Here is an 18,658-nt window from a genome sequence, read left to right on the forward strand (position 1 = left end):
ATGCTCTCCATTCTGCAGTCCTACACCGAATGCTATCGCGAATATGTGAGCGTACAGCAGCCATCATATGAACAACGTTACGTGGTTCATTCTTTGACTACAGTATTATGCATTTTCTTTAATAGAGGCCCTGGAGTAAGGGTCCCTCATAATCATATATATTATGGTAATGGAAGTTTATCTAGATCTCTTTGAGTGCGTAAATACCATTCCCTTGCCCTAATCAACGCAGCAACCAAAGCTGTACTGTCTCACATGAGCATGAAGAAAAGATCATTGCCGATACCACACGCTGTGGAAGTGGGTTTAAGTGAAGCTTTCATTGGCATTTACAAAGAACCGTGATCTTGTTTAACGAACCCTAGCAAATGTAAAGCGCAAGAACAAGTTGGGCACATTTTCATTTGGGCAATGAAAAAAGGCTCCTTGTATAGTAGGTCCCACGACGCTGCTGGAAGGTCCAATGTGTATAGCGTGCTTCGATGTGCTCCTGGTCCGGACGTCGAAGCACTCTGGTCAAGTAGTCCTTACGCGGTGAATGCGAGGCCTCCTTCCGTGGCAGGCGTGATCCCCCAGTGCTAAACTGTAGCCCATGTAGGTCAAACCAGTATCAAGCCAGGATGTTCCCACTGCACGAGACCGACCGCAGGCTTATACTCCGTTCCGTACTCCGTTCCGCAAGAATTTCGGTCAAGAAAAGTGATCACTCCATGCGTTCCGTTCATGCTCAACAGCGTTCGCTCGCGCGAGCTTGCAGCTCAGACTCCTCGGGAGGGGTTGCAAATAAAAAACCCGAAAAGAACAAAAATAACAATGATCTAAAACAACGCATTAGCAGCTGCATACTACAATGTGTTTGTTTCTAAGGATTAAAACTTGTTTCATTCAATACTGAGCCTATATAAAGAACAGTTGCGCACTATTGCGGTAAAAAAGAAACACCGAACTATATCCCAGTGCGAACGAAGCCACTGCAACAAGTATCTCTATAGCCTCCACAGCGTTGACTAGTATCCATGGAACGAAGCATAGTTTTCTCGCTGACTGCAAGCGCACAATGCCGCGCGAATATAGCGCCGCGACGTAAACCTTATACTCTTGCGAGCGTCTGTCAGCCGGCAAAGAAGCCAACGTCTCGCTTTGGCCTGGCAGGGCCTTCCGAACCAACACTGTTGTCCTCGGTTTCCCGCTACGGGAGCGTCACAGAAGCACCATTAATCAGCAACGCGTCCATCTCCAAACCGATCGGTGACTCCCAGAATCGCCTATCTTCCTCCTCTTCCTCCTCCTCCGGTAGTCGTCGCACCAGCGTGCGAGCCATCGGGACTCGCAGCCGTGCATGGCGGGCGAAGCTAAGGTATATCGGCCAGCAGGATCAATGGCGGGCCGCAAGGCGTCCGCGGCGCCGCTCTGCAGCGCGCGGTCCACTGACTGCGCACGTGCGCGCGCGCCGGCCTTTGTTTCGCGGTTCCTTATCGGGAAGCGCGGTCCGAGCCGGCCCTTCTCGCCCTCTCTCCCTGCTCGCCTCCCTATACAGACTCTGTTCGCGGGGAAACGGGAGGATAAGGAGCCGGCAGCTCCCTTGCCGATAGCACGCGCCTCCGACGTGGGGCCGGACAGCTCGAGGAGTACACACGGTCGCCCGCGCCGCCACGTCACCCGCCCCCTTGGCTTTCCGTCCTGTGCACCCGCACGCCTCTCCCCTCTCTTCGTCCGTCCGCGTGTGAAAGAGGGCGAGGAGGAGCGCACGTGGCGTTTAGGGCAGCGGGCGCCGATGCCCCGCGCTGATAGCGGAGCATGTCACCGCGCGCTTCGAAGGAGACCGGCATGGGTGGGTGCGCGGCATTCCCGTGAAGTATATGTTCAGGGAAGCTGTCACTTCGGGCAGTTAAACTGTCACGACTGGCACCTTCGTTTCAGACGTGTGATTCGAGTACTTTCTGCTATGACGGAGTTCGCGCAACCTCAGAGGTAGCTCTATACCGCTGTCCCCGTCGGGAATCTGCTCTGAACTTTGCGTCCATTTGAAATTTGTGTTTACGATACCACAAGTCGAATGAAAGATGCCTGAGTGGATACTAACCAAAGCGATTTCTCCTTTCCCATGCAGTTAAAGAACAGCCTACACGGGGCAAAGCTTCGCGTTGAGAACAAATTGCGTAGCCCCAGTAGTGTGTGAAATTCAAAGAACGATGAATAAAAATACTCAGTCAAGCATTAAATTACGTTTATGCAATAGCGAAAGCGCAGCCATTATCCTGAAAGCAGGCTCGGAAAGATTGCGAAGACGCCAAAGCGAAAGACGTGTGGTGGCACTGCATTAGTATATTCGTTGTGTATGCTGTGTGTGTGTGTGTGTGTGCTGAAGCAAAGAATCCGGAGGCCACTCAGCAGATCCCAAAGGAATGCGAAGGGATTCACCTAATAACAGCCCAGGTAACGTACACCTCCTAGAAGCGCTTGGATTTAATGCGGACGGGAGCGTAAACCGGTCAGCGGTGGAGATAAGCTAGATGCTTTTAGAGTGTCAGTGGATCTGTTACAGGTATAGGTCGCTGTGCAAGGGAGACAGAGAAGTTTTGAGAAAGAGAAAATGTTAAGGACACGTACACAGAAATGCTAGAATGAAAGGCATGTATAGCATGCCTGATTAAATCAAGCATGCTAGGTGGCTGTTTATCACAGCCCCGTTTCAAAGGGGATGCCAACAAATCATCATCATCATCATGTTCATCTGTGACGCTAAACACGATGAAGTAAATTCTAGCACCTCCCAGGCAATGCTAGGGGCCAACTCCATCATTCTGTTTGTTATGTGCACCGTGTGTCGTGACGTCATGGATTTTGAGAGCGTCCACTCTTGTTCACCTAATTGTTTATTAGTAAAAGCATGCATTGCAGTATAAAGGAACTGGCAATTTAACATGTAAGCTTCGAGAACTTTCGAGATGACACAAATGCCCAAACCCGAGAAAAAAACCGGTACGATCGCGTCACACTGATCCACTGGCGCTGGAGTTTCTGCACCAAATAACTAAGTGAAGTTCCGCCTTGTTTCATTTGCTGCAGGAATAACTGAATCTTTTTTTCCAGTCATACGAATGAAAACCTAATTAGAACAGAATTCCCAGCATAGTCGCACGCCCAAACCGGTTTAGCGCTGCTTTTTTGTTTACCCACAAGAAGCGCAAAGAAATCTGACCGCTTCGCTGCCCCCAACTTGGGCGCGTCGTTGAAGGCTTCTTGCCGGCGCGATGAGCAAAGCGCCTCGAAAGCGGGCGAGTTTGCAATCGGGCGCATTTCCGTTCGCAGCGAATACGCGCGAGTCACGCGAGAGCCCTGCACGCGTCGGCAACGCTGCGCCCAGTGCGGCCGCCGATCCACCCACAATATAGGGAGATTCAGCGCTCACTCGATGCCACCAACCTCGGCTGCCATGGGATCGACGGCGGCTGGCGGCGCCCGAAACACGCAGCCAGCACCGCCGATGGCTGGCCGGAGGCTTCATTTATCTCCCGGCCAGACAGGGAAGACCGACGGGGGAACAAGGGACCGGCCCTTTCCCTCCCGGAGCGGGCACGCGCGCCAGCGGCATTCCCACCGATGATGCTCCTGTATCGCTCCCTGCCTTCCGTGTGTGTGTATACTGCTCCCGTTTCTTTCCGGCGCGATACACGCACGCGCGCCCTCCCCTTGCCGCCCCCCTTTCCCCTCGGGGATTCCCGATCCGGGAGTCCTACACTGGCCCGGGTGGGTGAAGATGGCCGGAGGTGCGGGAGGAAGGAATCGATGGGCCGCGGAATGTGTCAACGCGGGTCGTTTTCTTTCGCCCACTGGCCGGTGTGTGTGGTTGTGCGTGCGAGCGGGCCCGCTCCCGCGCGAGCACAGCAGTTGGGCGCGATAGCCGGTGGCCGCCTGTGGTCCTCGCTCCTTTGTGTCCACGTATAGCGGGGCCGTCGCGCGGCCATGCAGGACACCAGCTCCACCCGCTTGTGGAACGCGTATGGGCACCGGAGGAAAAAGCCCCCAAGCTGTTTATATAGAGGTTTAGAACAGCTCTTATGCGAAGGCATCAATGGCACTCCATTGACAATAGTTTACGGGCACTGTAGCTAAAGGGAGAAATTAAAGTGGACAGGCCATTTAATGTGTAGGACAGCCAAACGGTGCCAGAAGAGTGACGGACTGTGCCTAACAATGTGTGCGCCATGTTATGTGCTCTATCTCTTCTCCCCATCTTTCATCCCCCCATCTCGCTCCCATGTGTAGGGTAGCAAACCGGCTATGCTAAACTGGTTAACCTCCCTGCCTTTCCTTCTCCACTTTTTCCTTCCTTCCTTCCAAACGGTACTCTATCGAAGCTGCAGAGTGGGCAGCAGGGAAAGAGAAGTACAAGGTGGTTTGATGAAATCAGGGAATTGACAGACATCAGATGAGATCAGCTAGCGCACGACAGGCGCTAACTCTGGAGATCTCAAGGAGAGGCCTTCGTCGCGCAATGTACACATAAAATATAGGCTGCTGCCGATGATGACTAGACGAAGCAATGTTATGTATCAGCTACAATACGGATGGTTGAGGTTTAGACGTCCACGTTGCGCTAACGAACTGCTACCAGTGTCGTTGCGCACTCGGCGCAGGGGCTGTATACGGAACAGTTGAAAACTGGCCTGACCTGAAGAACAGTTAGAATCTGCGCACATCTATAAGGCGTTATGGTAACAGTACTCAGATGAAGCTGTGCTCTTCCTAAGTGAGAAATGCGTCGACATTTGTCTGCCATCCGGATTTTGCGAATGAGCCACCGCATAACAATTATGCGCCCATTTAGTTGCCGGGGCACGGGGGGGGGGGGAGGCTTGAGCACCCTCCCCCTCACTTCCCTACCTTCAGCTTGCGTTATCATTGCGCAGGACAGGTCAAATATGCTCGTCAACTAGCTCTGTGATCGGTTCACAAAGGAATGTCGCCCGCTTACACCAAACACAACAATCCGCGCACAAAGCATATGCATTGCTTCCTTTACTGACGACTGCCGCGTACCTGCCGTGAAGTGCCTAGGGCCTCTGCACGCCACGTAGAAGCAGCTTCATTGCTTACTCGAGGAAACAGATGGCGCAACGGCGATTGAGTCCTCGCACACAAACCGGGAGGGGGGGGTCAATATCAGCCACCCCCCTGATGTGAAGCAAACTTCCGAAGGCTCTGGCTGGACACTATATAGCCCCGCGAAACTTCAGATGGGGACGAGAAAGTTCGAGTCGATTCATGATGTCTAATAAAAAATTGGAGGACGCTTACGCTTCACCTTTAGGAGCGGAACGCCATAGCATTCAAAGATCCCTGTCAGCGTCGGGCACGCTTTCCGGCAGCTGCTGCTTATGTAACCGTAATGTTTACCGGGAAACGCTGGCGGCGAACGCTATGCACGAAGGCCTGCTTTGTGGTGTAGGCCGATCCCTGCGTGTGTGTGGGTGTTCCTCTTCACCCACCGTCGTTGTCGCGCCTTCACTTCCGATCATGCTTAACCAACACGCCCAACTATCCATCCTAACGCCGATGCTGGAGTTTGTGCCCAGCCGCGGAAAAAAAATTACATAATTTTCAGGTTTCTGTTATTGTTTCGCACTTTTAATATTCTGGTCTGAGAAGATTTAGCATAAATGGCCTGTGCTGTCGATGTTTTCTCTCATGACAGTTGTTTGTGGTCGGGCTGGGATTCTCGAAATTCCGAGTAATAACTTTGTCAAGAACGTGAGACAAGGTACGAGCCACTTTAGTGATAGAATGGGTGTGGCAATATAACCCGCATATACCGCATGTCATATAGCGTGGCGTGGCATATGCGTATACCTAAATAAATACGGAAATTTTCGCTCACGGCGACGCCGGCGCTGTACGCCGCACCGGATTTGCTGCGACACGGGGCCCTTAACGCTATGCGTTAAACGTAATCGTTCGACGTCTGCCACGCGCGAGCTTCGACGCGTTTTGCGTCGCCGCACGGGTCTCCACACCACGTGGAACGGCAAAAGCTCTGGCTGCAGCAGCGCGCTGTGTGTCGCCGTCCCCGAGCTACAAGGGCTTCCAAGCACGCTTAGAAACTTGCCCGAAGCGCCCCACGTCGTCATGGCGTCACGCGAGACACACAAATGCTGACGACGCGCACACGTATCCATGCATCGCGCCCGCGGATACACACGTGGCGTGCGAAGCGGCCGGGACAGGTCCCGCTGCCGCCGCTCAGAAGCTGTACATAAGCGGCGCGGAGGCAGTTCGTTCGGTGCGGCGCAAACAAAGCGGCAACAAATGGCTCTGCTGAGCCGCCTCGACGCGCCCCAAGCAGCAGCAGCAGCAGCCGGCTCGTGAATATTTGAGCAGGCTCGACTCTGTCGGTGGCGGCGCGGCGCCAGATTCGCGTGCGCGCCCCCGCGCGCTGCGTGTCCGGCGTCGTCGACGGCGACTGATGGCCTCCGCGCGTGGCTCGCGTGCTCTCCGTTCTTCGACGGACTCTCTCTCTCCCTCTCTCTCGACGCGTACGCCGAACGACGCTGCAGCAGTTCGCACTCGCTTTCGAAGGCGCACACTGTGAACCATATATGCAGAACGGAGAGACCTGTGCGCGATGAAACGAAGGACGCCTAAGACCGGTGTGCCGAGGTTACGCAGGACTGCGACCATGCGCTGCAATGAATATCGCTGCCATGGACACAGGGGAACGCGACTGACCCGGTGCGTGCGTGAAAGCCAGCTTTACGGGGGTCGTTATGTCGAATTCCGCTCCGCGCCCACAAAAGTGGTTTTCGATCGTCGTCGCTGAAGCGTTCGCTTTCAGCCCTGAAATATCCCGACGCGTATGCCAGCGATCATTCTATTACTCACGAAACGCGGTTGGTGGTCCGCTTTTTGAAGGAATTCTCCTTTACGCTCCTTTTCGTCATTTACCACGTGAATTGACACCTGTTACAATCATCCACCTCTCTGTTTAGCTGCCAAGACAACTTCGCGGACGTACGCCTGACCCGACCGGGGCTTACGTAAATTTCTCAAAGCGAGCAGATCGAGTCGAACAACTCGCTGTAGAAAGGTTGGCCAAACACAACTTGACCCCCCTTCCACCCAACCCGTCTTCAGTCTTCGTGAGTACGAAGACCGGATTCCGGCACAAGAAGGCAACTGGGCATGATCTTGACAAGCTACGAAATGAACCACTTGTCAAGTCTATATGAGAGAACACCTCTATTATGTTCTCTTTCGTTTCTCGCCGTAACCTCTTTATCACACTCCCTGCTCACAGCTTTCCTTTTTTCAATGTTTTTCACATTGCATAAAATAAGAAAGGGGGGCAACACTGCTAGCACTTCGCATCGATTGTTTCGCCATTGCTCTGCATTATTTGCCCCTCCGGGTTCGGTCTTTGATAGGAGGAGGAATAAACTTTATTTCTAAAAAATGGCTGTGGCTTAGGTAAGGTTAAGCCCAGGATGCGAAGCATACTAGCCTTTATTTTAGTTGTTGAACCACTGTTTAGCCTGGTGAACTGCTGTTGCTTGGCTATATTTGGTTCGGCTAGACGAAGAAACAACTCATGCATTACTTCTTCGCCTTCAAGAGTGGAACGCGACAGCGTTCCCGTCGACCCGCCAAGGGGTGTAAGACAATGGGCTACAGGGCAGCGACTACGCGCCCCGCATTGGACGCGGTGAGCGTCGAGCAAAGCAGCGTTCGGCGCGGCAACGAAATGTGCGCCTGAGCAAGAGACGCACGCCTTAGAAACAGCGCGTTTCTAAGGCAACACCGCATTCACTAGAGGCGCTTTTGTACCGCTTTGAAGCGTTGTACTCGTGGCTCAGTGGTAGCGTCTCCGTCCCACACTCCGGAGACCCTGGTTCGATTCCCACCCAGCCCGTCTTGCAAGAGTTGAGCCAAAGCCACTTCTCCTCTGTCGTGACGTCACGGTGTCACGTGATTTCATGGTCACCGCCGCGCCTGAGGAGCTGGGTTGAGCCCTCGTAATATGCTTCGCATAAAAATGAGACGACGGTGGAGTCGTTCGAGGTGGGCGGCGTCCCTAGTCCAGGATGCCGCGGTCCTGAGCCGATAGCTTGGCCCTGCTCAGCAGACAATGCTGGTCTTCGGGGCTCGGTCGTGTCAGACCAGAGGGCAAACGGGGGTATATTGGTAGTTGAAATTAAAAGGTAAGATAGGAGCTGGGCGGACCGCGTAATTCATAGGGCAGGTAATCGGTTCTCCATTGAAATACAGAGTGGGTGCTAGGGGAAAGGAAGCGCTGTCGAGGACGGCAGAAATTTAGGTGGGGTAACGAAATCAGGAAATTTGCAGGCATAACTTGGAATCGCATGTCAGGGGTAATTAAAGACCGCTGGTAGACGCTTTCATCGTGGAGCGAACATCGAAGTGAACGTCTAGCATGACGCTTTACAACACCACAAATTTGTCCGGAATTTTAACAGACTGTTTCTCTTGAGCTGCAGCTCGCTTCGTATTGCGAGGCCGCATTCGCATGTTTACAGAATGGCGTCGTGCGCTGCTTGGATACCATCGACCCCACCTTGTCCTCGCACTGTATGTTCAGTGGACGCTCTGAACAAAGTTCTGTGATAAGAACCGTACTTTAAGTTTCGCACATCGGTAATCCGCAAATTCCACGAAAACCAGCACGGTTATAGAATAATCGTCCTGTGTTTACATACGAAGATCGCCTTCTGGTGTCTTCTTCTTTTCTTTCTCATTTCGCACGAGTCGCCACGCCTTATAACTTGTACTACGTGACATGAAACGCTCCCAGGAAGCGCATGCGCAGATTTCCTCCTGAGCTGCCCTTATAGTAGTCGTTCTTCTGACACGCTGTAAGGTCGACCTCAGCCCCTCTACCATACTCCTTGGAATTCTCCAAAATACCGGAGAGCCCGAATTCGTAACGCGGCCGTAGTTGTCAGGCAGGAAGCCAACGAATTCGCACGATGGGGGCCGTAGCACATGGCCGGACGCGCCGAGAGTGCGGCGCGAAGAATCCGTGACCAATCGCTTCGCTCCGCGCTCTTTCAAGGTCGTCGACGGCGGCGACTCGCTTCTCTGCCGTCGCTCGGACGTGGCGCCGATGTTGGTCCTTGCCGGCGTCAAAAGAGGCCCGACAGCCGCAGGAAGGCGGGTCACTGAGCAAACCTCACGGTTACTGGCTCGCGTCCCTTATACTAAAACCTCCTTAGGCAGTCTATACAAAGTCAATCGCCCTTCGTCTGTAAAGTTGATTGACGCTCTAAACAAATTAAACAGACTTGTACAGACAAATTCTAGACACTGCGTAGAGGTTAATCTATGGACCGACTTATGGCCTTACATTCTTCATCGCATGTTGTCTAGAGAGTATCTACAGACAGTCTAACGATACATAGCCTTATAGTTTCGTCGACTATCGTCTATTGAGTGCCCGCTGAATCTCTATATACTCTTTGTAGACATCATCTAACACTTTTTATTGATTACTGTTTATAGTATGTATATATACAAATTCTACATAACGGTTTATAATCGGTCTATAAACTGTCTATAAACTGTCTAAACCTATCTTTATAGAAAAGTACGCACTTGGGCTGGTTGGTTCATGATTACGAGCAGTAAGCAGCGCTAAACGGGACAAAGAGAGGGACACGGACAACAGCGCTGACTAACAACCAAGTGTCTTTATTCTTTCAGTCAGCATATATACACTCCACCGCTATCACAAAGCACTGAATCAACAGAATTTCGTATGCACAGGTGCGAAAATTACAATTAATGCGATAGGAAGGCGATCTCCTTCGGAAGGAGAGAAATGGAGGGAAGGCTTACACATGCTTCGCCTTTATTACGAATGTGGAAAGCCTAGGAAATAAGGCGTGCGTGGCCATCGAGGTATTTTGATAGATAGGTCACATCTTCAAAAGACGGCTTGCAGCCGCATTCATTGCAATGCGGTGATAATTGCCTATCCCTAGTTCGTTTTTGAACTCTGTTTGAGTGTTCGCGCATGCGGTCGTTGATACACCGCCCTGTTTGACCGATATAGAAATGTTTGCATGAAAGAGGAATCTTATTAACCACACAGTCACAACAGTCAACAACAAAGCTCTGCCTGTGCTGCTTTTTACAACTTTTTTTCTGTTGTTCTCGGTCAGCCGATTGCCTTGATGGCACATGCTACCTAACTTTTTTCTGGCAATGAGCAGCAATCTGTTTACTGCCAAAAAGGTTGCCTGCCCTGCTGACAACCTTTTTGAAATTATGCTCAACCTGGTGCACATATGGGATCATCGCAACCATTTGCCGTGAGCGTTTCTGAGATGGAGTAGCTGCCGATTGCTCTTTTTAAGGCTTGTTGCGAGGCTTTCAGCGATGCTACAGTTAAAATCGGTAACGGGAAACTGGCGAGCTTCCGCCTGGCTACTTGCAATTCGAAGCTTGCACCTACTTGTTGGTCACAAGACCTCATGAGAGCCGCCTTCATGCAAGATCTTGCAATACCGCACTTAACTATCTTTGAGTGCGCGGAGCAAAAGCGAAGAAGGCTCTTATGAGACCGAGGAGAATAACTCCAACAAACATGATTGCTTGGGAACGTTTTTGTGAGAGGTGGCAGCGGCAGAGAGACAAAACGCGAGCAAAAGATGAAACCGCGTACGCGAAAGGGGAGGCCAGTAATGCCTCATTGGGATATTGCAGAACTGTGTGCAGTTTATTCTGAGGAGGGAGGGTAAATTAAACGCCGAACAGAAGTGCGCTGTATTGATCAACGTGGCTCGCAATCCTCAGTCGCCTAATAGGCCATGTTGGCTACGTCCAAGAGCCGGTCAAAGTCTTAGACTGTGATATTCGGAAATTGTTTTGGCAGGGAACATGCAGAGGCACAACAGCAAGGGAAGAAAATCCGACACCTTCACCGCTATACCCGTGCATGCAGGTCGCCACTCTGCCTTGAATTTACTGCCCCGACCAGCTCGTGCACTTAAAGCCGGTCTCGCACTTCGCATTGTCCTGTACCACAACAATCGTCCGTGACTAAGGTGCTGCCTCTGCATTTGGGGTCGTTGAGTGGTCCTGGCCGATTTAAGGCCTAAACGCACTTGACACATCGCGTCGAAATGACTGCGGCGCGTCCACCTCAGCGTCGATGCAGAGAACTGTCGGCGGGTGCTCTCTACTCTGTCTAGCAACGCGTGCCCTTTCGCAGGTCGCGTGCCGAATCCGCCCATGCCGCTCGTTGCCCCCGCTTCAGTTAGGACGAAACGGCGGGGACCCCGAAGGGGTCACATACAACCCGGACACGCCTGCGCACTTTGCTTGAGGCCGCGCGGATTGTCCGCGGAACGTCGGCCGCCGGCGTGCCGACAGCGTTGCCCGCCGCCGCCACCCTTCGAGTTCGCGCCCACGTTGACGCAAGCGGGGCCGACCTTGGCGCGGGCTGTCCGTCCGTCAGGTCGAGTCTCGGCTGCCAGACGCGAAGAAGGAACCGCGCCGGCGTCGCGCACGCGTCTATACCAGCAGGGCCGCGGCCCTGGCGGAGAGAGCGAGTCGGCGGGCGGCCTGCGAAGTCGCGCCGACACGCGTCACTGGACGCTCGAGAAGCGGCGGCCGCCTGTTGACTCCGCGTGCTCACTGCAGGCGCTACCTGCGTGTTTGCGCCGGCCGCCGCACGCTCCTTTTGTTGAGCGAGGAAGAAGGGAGGCGGAGGCAGCAGCCAGGCTGCCCCGCGGTGGTGGCGGCGTCGCGCAGCCGTCGTCGTTTGCGAGGCGAGCGCGCGGGACCCTTTTGTTGGCCAGACAGCTCGTCCGTCATCATTGCCGACGCCGGCCGCCTTTGTCTTGGCGCCGTTTAGCTACGGCCGGCGCGCGCTGTCGCCTGACTGCCTGTCCGTTGGCGTTAGCGCGCGCGCACACGCACAGGCAGGCGCGCACGCACGCACGCACGGTCGGAAACGCCGCCGGCGCGCTTTTCTTTCTTTTATTATTATCTTTTTTTGTTTTGCTTTGCTCTTTTCTTTCTCGCCGTCGTGATTTCCCTGCCGACTCGGTTCGGCCGCGGCGGCCATCCAAAGCGCGCGCCAGGTTCGCGCCTTTTTTCCCACACTGCGTCCGGTGCTCGCGCCGTCGAGAACGGCGGCGAGAGCGTGATGCGCGCCTCCTCCGCTGGCGTCGGGCCGCTTCCGAAGCCGCGCCGTTGCCCGCAGCTCAGCCGGACGTGGTCTTGACGGCGCAGACCGACCGACTCGCCCTGCAATGGCGCGGTTGCGCAACCGGCGACGAACGGGGACGAGGTTGCTCCGCAGAGAGAGAGGGGGAGAGAGAGGGAGAGGGAGGGAGGGAGGGGGGACGCGAGAGCGCACTTGAAGCGCCGCTGTGCGCGTCCGCCCTTGGCCAAGTGCGTTTTGCGCGCGTCCGAGAAGCGCTCGTGTGCCCGTGTCAGTGTTGCGCGTGTTTCCCGCGGTGCCCATGGTCGTCATTTCTTCCGTATGCGCTGTGCAAAACTGCAAAGGGTGTAACCCTTTATACTCCCTTTTCCTGTTCTCTTTCGCTCTTCCTTTCCCTTACTACCATACGTACACGTAGACCTGCATTGCAAGCAACAAAACGCACCAAATTGAACTTTCACAGCGTTATTAATGCAATCTTGCAAAGTTTCAAGAACGATGTCATGAATTACGAACTTTTTTTTTATTTGACTCGCCTTCCTTGGGACAACGTTGGTTCAGCTAGTCCGAACGGTGACACGAAACTTTGCGCGTCTCACCACGGCCAACGTTTACGGCTTATCGAACGGTTAGCGCTCGCCCACTCCGTAAACTTGAATAATGCGCTCGGGAGTTCAAGTACGTGTTTCTAAAAGCAAGCGTCCTCACATTGTTTGTAACTACGCTACTAACAATGTGACGCTTAGCTCGCATTGCGGCACTGCATTGTCGCGAAGAGAGTGTACCGCGGGCCTCTTTGCTGTCTTTCCGGGAATTTTAGGGGCTCCTTGACGCGCGGCAAACCTTTGTACACAAATGATCTCGACGGCGCCGCGGCCGCCGCCACCGCCGCGCCTGGCGTCACACGTGCACATGCCGCGTCGTCTTCCCACACTCGGCTGTCAAAAGCTGTTTAGTTATGGTCAGAGTGCTTTTGTGTACGGAGTGTTGACGCGACCATTTATTGACCCCTTGAACTCTGCCGCTTATTGGATGATGTCGGTCTGCCTGATTGGTCGGAGTAACGAAGTAACCCATTGGTGGAGAAGCCTGCGCCTCCCGCCGGTCCGCGGGTCCCTTGGATGCTGGGGAAACTTATTTAAGAAATAGTTTGGGATAGTTTTGGCAGTGAGCTAGTAGACAGCAGCGGATAGCGCAACTTCACCACAGGAGACCAGGCCGGTCAGGCAGGCCGACGACGACGACGGGTATGACATCGTTCTGTTTGTAGATATTTTTGTACAGTTTAAACTTAAGGTAATATGCCACCTAAATAAACGTAGTTGTTGAAATGCTACTCCTTGTCGTCGTATCTGCGGATTCGGACTTGCCCCTGCCAGAGCTCATCCCCATTCATCTTCGTCTCCCTGGTGAGCTGCTGCGTCTGCTATCTAACGGCTGCTTCACTTCGCTACAGCATATCGACTGGTTTCAGTGCGTTGCAGTAAACTGCATGGCCCGCAATGATCGCGTGCGAAAAAACCGTGGGTCTACTCAGCAGGAGACGTCGTGCTTTGTGTATGCGCAGCCTGCACGAGCGCGATTGCGTGCGTCGGTCACACACCGAGAAGTTACGCTTCAGTGCGCGACGACCACGTAGCCCCCGGAAAGTGATGCACTCGTCGCTCGCTGCAAGGTGACGGTGTTCCGGTTTCCCTGGACTCGTGCCTCGAAAGTAACCGAAAGAATGACGTGCGGGTAAGTCGTGCACTACAGGGGCAAGTCGCGTACGCGAAGACGTCAGAATATAGGCCATCGCGTACGTCTAATGAGCTACTAAAGTGGTAGCCTCTGACTGGTATGCCTTTAACTCGCCACTTGTTCGTAACATTGTTAACCTGGCAGCGGTAAAATAAAATAGGCGTAGCGGAGACCGCGGAGAAGCCACCTCGTATAATAGGGGTGACTACCCCGTCTTTCTCACGCATTAAAGTCGCCATCTTTGTAGGTGACAAAAACAGCGTGCCCGCCGTCGAAAACCACTGGTTGTCGCGACATATCGTGAGAATATGGCGGGTGCTTTTTTTTAGACAACAAATAATTTTAAAGAAATTGCCTGTGGCTTAGTTGTAGTCCTTGAGCTGCATCACTCAAACAGGCGGACATTGCTTGCAGAAAAAATCGAAATGCATAATCGACCAATTAACGCGCACTTACTACTTAAATTTTAAATAACTACTTTACGGCACAACCACACAACACCAACAGCTACAATAAAACCAATTAAAGGGAAGCCTCCTTGGTTTCATTGTCTGCTGGCTTTATGTGGTCGCGATTAACAAAATCTAGTCACTCAGTTCCCCGCTTCTCTATTCTTCAGAGCACATATTGCCATTTGCGATCTGTAGCCGGTGAGTTCGCAAGGCGTATCCATTTGGAGCGAACTTTCCGGTCCACAGCAGTTGCGAGAAATTCCTTTCCGACGTGTGCGATCAAATACTTAGGCGTTCCAGTTATTTTTGTGTTTCAGTGCATAAATCACGTTTTTTTAAGTAATTTCAATAAACGTGCTTTTTTACCGCAAGTTTGACGGCGCATATCTCGAGACCGGCGCCGTGCTCAGAAGTTGTTCGAAGTGAATATGCCTCGCAAATTCTGCGGTTTTGGTTATGTGCGGTACAGTGATTATTCAAAAACCTAATTAGTGCATTGCGTTTAATTTTTGAATTATGCGTCTCAATTTCTCGTACCAGTAACGCCCGCCTCTTCGAGTAATCCAACTCAATGAGTACAACTCTGCTATGTGCCACCGGCCGTCTTTTTGAAATTCTGTAGAGTCCTAAAAAAAAAGAAAACGTATGTTCAACTACAACGCGTCTGTGACATTCTTGTTTAAAACAGGATAACGGTAAACCTCGATCGCACTCAGCGAGAACACAGGATCACGCGCTATCAGTGGAATCGAGCAGCTGTCGACAACAATCTAATAAGAAACAATGGGGGAGAATTGACGCATTGTCATGGAGCACCTCACACGTCTCTCGCGCTGCAGTTTCGAGCTCAGGTTCTGGGCGCGTACTCACAAAACGAGTCCCTACTTGTTATAGATGTTCGTATTATAAGGAGCAAGACAATCGCGACGTCTGGCACATGATCAGCGAAGGATAATGTGTTGTTTTTCTTTGGCATATCATAATGAATAAAGAACACTTACGAACACAAAGGTTCGCGAATTCGGCCCCTGAGCTTCTAAACTGGGACGGTACGCCTATAGGCGAGGGAAACGTGCGGCCAAGCTCACAAAACTTGTCCTTCGTATTCGCTATTGGCTCGCTGCCCTCGATTGCCAATAATATGTATGTCCTAACGGCATCAACTCTACACGGGCAGTTGGAGCGAAAAGAGTGTTGTTTGTTAGCACGGGCTCTGGGCCCGACAGCGTGCTCCGCGTTGCTGCCTCTCACTCCAAAAACAAAGCACCGAGCTTCAATAAAAACTCGGCCCTCCCAAAACAGCCACACGCTGCGTCCATTACCAGGTGCGCGCATTTCCCAAGCATTAGCCTCTACAACGGGAAACGTTTTACACACTGCCGTGTAAGGTGCATGCACGAAGGCAGGCTCGACATTCGAGTGAAAAAGCTTACACGGTAAGCGAAGATGGGAAAACGAGCAGTCTAGACTTCAGTCTCGCCCATTTCATGCTCGCGCGAGATTGCCTCGCAGTTCCCCGCCCGCCACGAGGGGGCGTCCGCGCATGCGCACATCATGCAAAGTCTCACCGGCCGGCGGCGGCTGCTGGGGAGGCTGCTGCGGCGGAGGCGGCGGCTGCTGGTGCCTGGCGAGGTAGTCGTCCTTGCACACGAACCGGTGCTCGTCGAGCACGTACAGCTCCTCGCCCGTGGAGAGCTGCTTGCGGCACACCAGGCAGGTGAAGCACTTGAGGTGGAACACCTTGCTCCGCGCGCGCCGCACCAGGTCCGTCGGCGAGATGCCCAGCGAGCAGCCCGCGCACTTGGTGCCGAAGCGCCTGCAAAGCGAGAGGGGGGCCGCCGTGAGTGCGTGGTTTGCAACGCGGAATTCGGCCCAACGCAGTCGGATGCAACGCTGATTTACTTGTGGGAAGTGCAACGAGTGGAAACACGGAAACATACACGCGCACGGGCGTCGTCTGTGCTTCTTCCTTTTGTGTACGCGTGACTTGTTTATTTTCATTACTGCCGGCCTCTTTCCGAGACCTTAGCAAGTGGGCGCACAGATTGTACATGCAGGTATAACAATACATCACCACCACACTGCAAAACAGAAAGACGAATCAAATGCAGTGGCAGTCATCACAAACGTATAAGAGCTAAAGTTATGCACAATAAGTTTCCTTAATGATTATTAGGAATGAATGCCGAGCTGAAATTTTATGAGCAGCACACTTGTAACGCTTACAAGTTATACACACTTATAATAGAAATAATATACAAAGCACGTACTTTAAATTCGCGGCTAAGTATGCACGTCAGAGAATAGCAACTATAGGTCACCGAATAGTACAAATGCAAGTCGTACTGACACAAGGTTCCTCGAACGGCGTTATTTCACACGCTTGCGTTATTTCACTCATAATGACAAGTAAACAACACCATGGTATAGATAACGGGTGCCATGTGTAACACTCTGGAGTTCTCATTTCCTTCTTATTCTTCTTTTTTTATATAATTAAAGCATGGCGTCTCAAGAAGATTAGGCACAATAGTTCCTTACTTCTTTTCATTAATTAAGTAATCAAGTAGTTCGTTCGTTCTTTCCGTCAGTGTCTCTGCCCGTTCCGGTATAATGAGCGATTTGCCTCGCCGGCCTGGAACGCGCCGTCTCGAGTGTAGAATTCCAAAACGCCTATTTGCGCGGTGATGCGCGCTCCATCTGGGCGTGGCCACACGAACAGACACACGTGATTTTACAGAGCTTCTTCATACTGTGCCACTGGTACCATCGGGGGACACTACACACGCATCGACAAGAGGCTTTCGCACGCGCATTCACTCAATATCGACGGCAACGAGGATTCACCTCGGCTGCGGGAACGCGCGAAGCAGCGCTCTACTCGCCCGCTTTGCTGCGGCCGTCGCGCAGCCTCGTCACCCGCCGTCGAGCTGGCTGGCCACGAGTACCATACCCCGGCCCCCTTCTCTTTTCTCACTCTCGTTTTCCTGTGTTTGTTGTTGTTGTTGTTTTTTCCTCCCCTAGACCCTTACTCCAACACCGCAGATGAGGTACGCATACGCCATCGAGTGAGACAACTATAGTTATCGTGGTTTTCCTGGCTCAATAATCACTTTCGCCTCCTCTAAAACGACGAGGAGGAAGAGCGACTCATCCTGCACGCTCGTCCTTGCTTATGACAAACTCGGTTCGTACAAGGCGCAACTTTCCTGCTGCATCGTGGCCAGCCGTCTTGTCCCCTCCTTCTGCGGTCCATGTCGCGCAGATGGGGGCTCGGGGGTCGTTCGCGGCTGACCCGTGGTCACTCGGCCACGACTGCGAGGCACGTGCCGCCCGCATGCCGGCGAGCGAGCCGCGCGACCCCGCGCCATAGCTGACCGGTCATCGAGCACTGCGGCGAAGCTTCTAATTACGGCGGCTCCCTTTCAGCGCGCCCACATGGCTGGCTCGCTCGTTCGCAAGCACTTCGCCATACTTGTGTGTGTATACAGTGTCCTCGATCGGGCGGGGCAGGACGCGATCAGTGTGGGCGCACCTTTCTTGTCTTCCAACTGCGTGTAACCGCGTTGGGAGTTTGCTCTTATAACTAAGCTGTCTCCGGGAGATCAAAGCAGAACCACCAGCGGACCGACCGGGTCGGTGAATTCATTCGGCCTTCCGGCACTTGCGCCGAACTTCATTCGCGCATCAGGACGCCGCCTGTAACTTAATTTTCCCGGCAGAGTGCGTAACACTATCTGTATAACGCGTGGGAATCGTCCAAGCTTTATGTGAAAATAAAGTATTACTGTTGTTATTATTATTATTATAAATTACCTCATGCAGGTGTCTCTGAACTTTCTTGTTTCGAAAGATTGGCCGTTGCAACGTTTCAGTCACCGCAGTGCCAACTTCAGATGCGGTCCACAGACGCGAGCGCAGGAGATACCTTGGACACCACGCTGCAGGGAAATGAAGTTGCAAAGCGCCTTCTATAGGGAGCTAGAGCTCATAGCGCAAGTATTCGCAAGCAATCGAAGTGTTGCGAAGCCATGATGCGAGGAGGAAACGGGGATAGTGTAGTTGACATTAAGTGAAAAAGATGGAGTTGGGCTGGCTGTGTAAAGCGTAGGGCCGACAACCGGTGGGCCATGCATTAGAGTTACACAATGGACGCCAAGGGGAAAGGGAAGCGCCGTCGAGGACGGCATAAGATTAGGTGGGGTGATGAAATGAGGAAATGCAGATTCAAGTTGGAATCAATTAGCGCAAGACAGGGATGATTGGAGATCTCTGGGAG

The 18,658-nt window shown here is 52.8% G+C and overlaps 1 protein-coding gene across 2 annotated transcripts in view; it reads right to left on the reverse strand.

Moving 5' to 3' along the window:
* Positions 1–18,658, reverse strand: part of Lim1 (LIM homeobox 1) — a 220,219-nt gene that overhangs the window by 111,578 nt on the left and 89,983 nt on the right. For both annotated transcript variants that reach the window (XM_070533631.1, XM_070533630.1), the window contains exon 2: positions 15,948–16,195. In XM_070533631.1, coding sequence (XP_070389732.1) covers positions 15,948–16,195 — 248 coding nt within the window. The remainder of the gene's footprint in view (positions 1–15,947; positions 16,196–18,658) is intronic.

The sequence above is a fragment of the Dermacentor albipictus genome, chromosome 2, assembly GCF_038994185.2.
Source record: "Dermacentor albipictus isolate Rhodes 1998 colony chromosome 2, USDA_Dalb.pri_finalv2, whole genome shotgun sequence".
Classification (NCBI taxonomy): Eukaryota; Metazoa; Arthropoda; class Arachnida; order Ixodida; family Ixodidae; genus Dermacentor; species Dermacentor albipictus.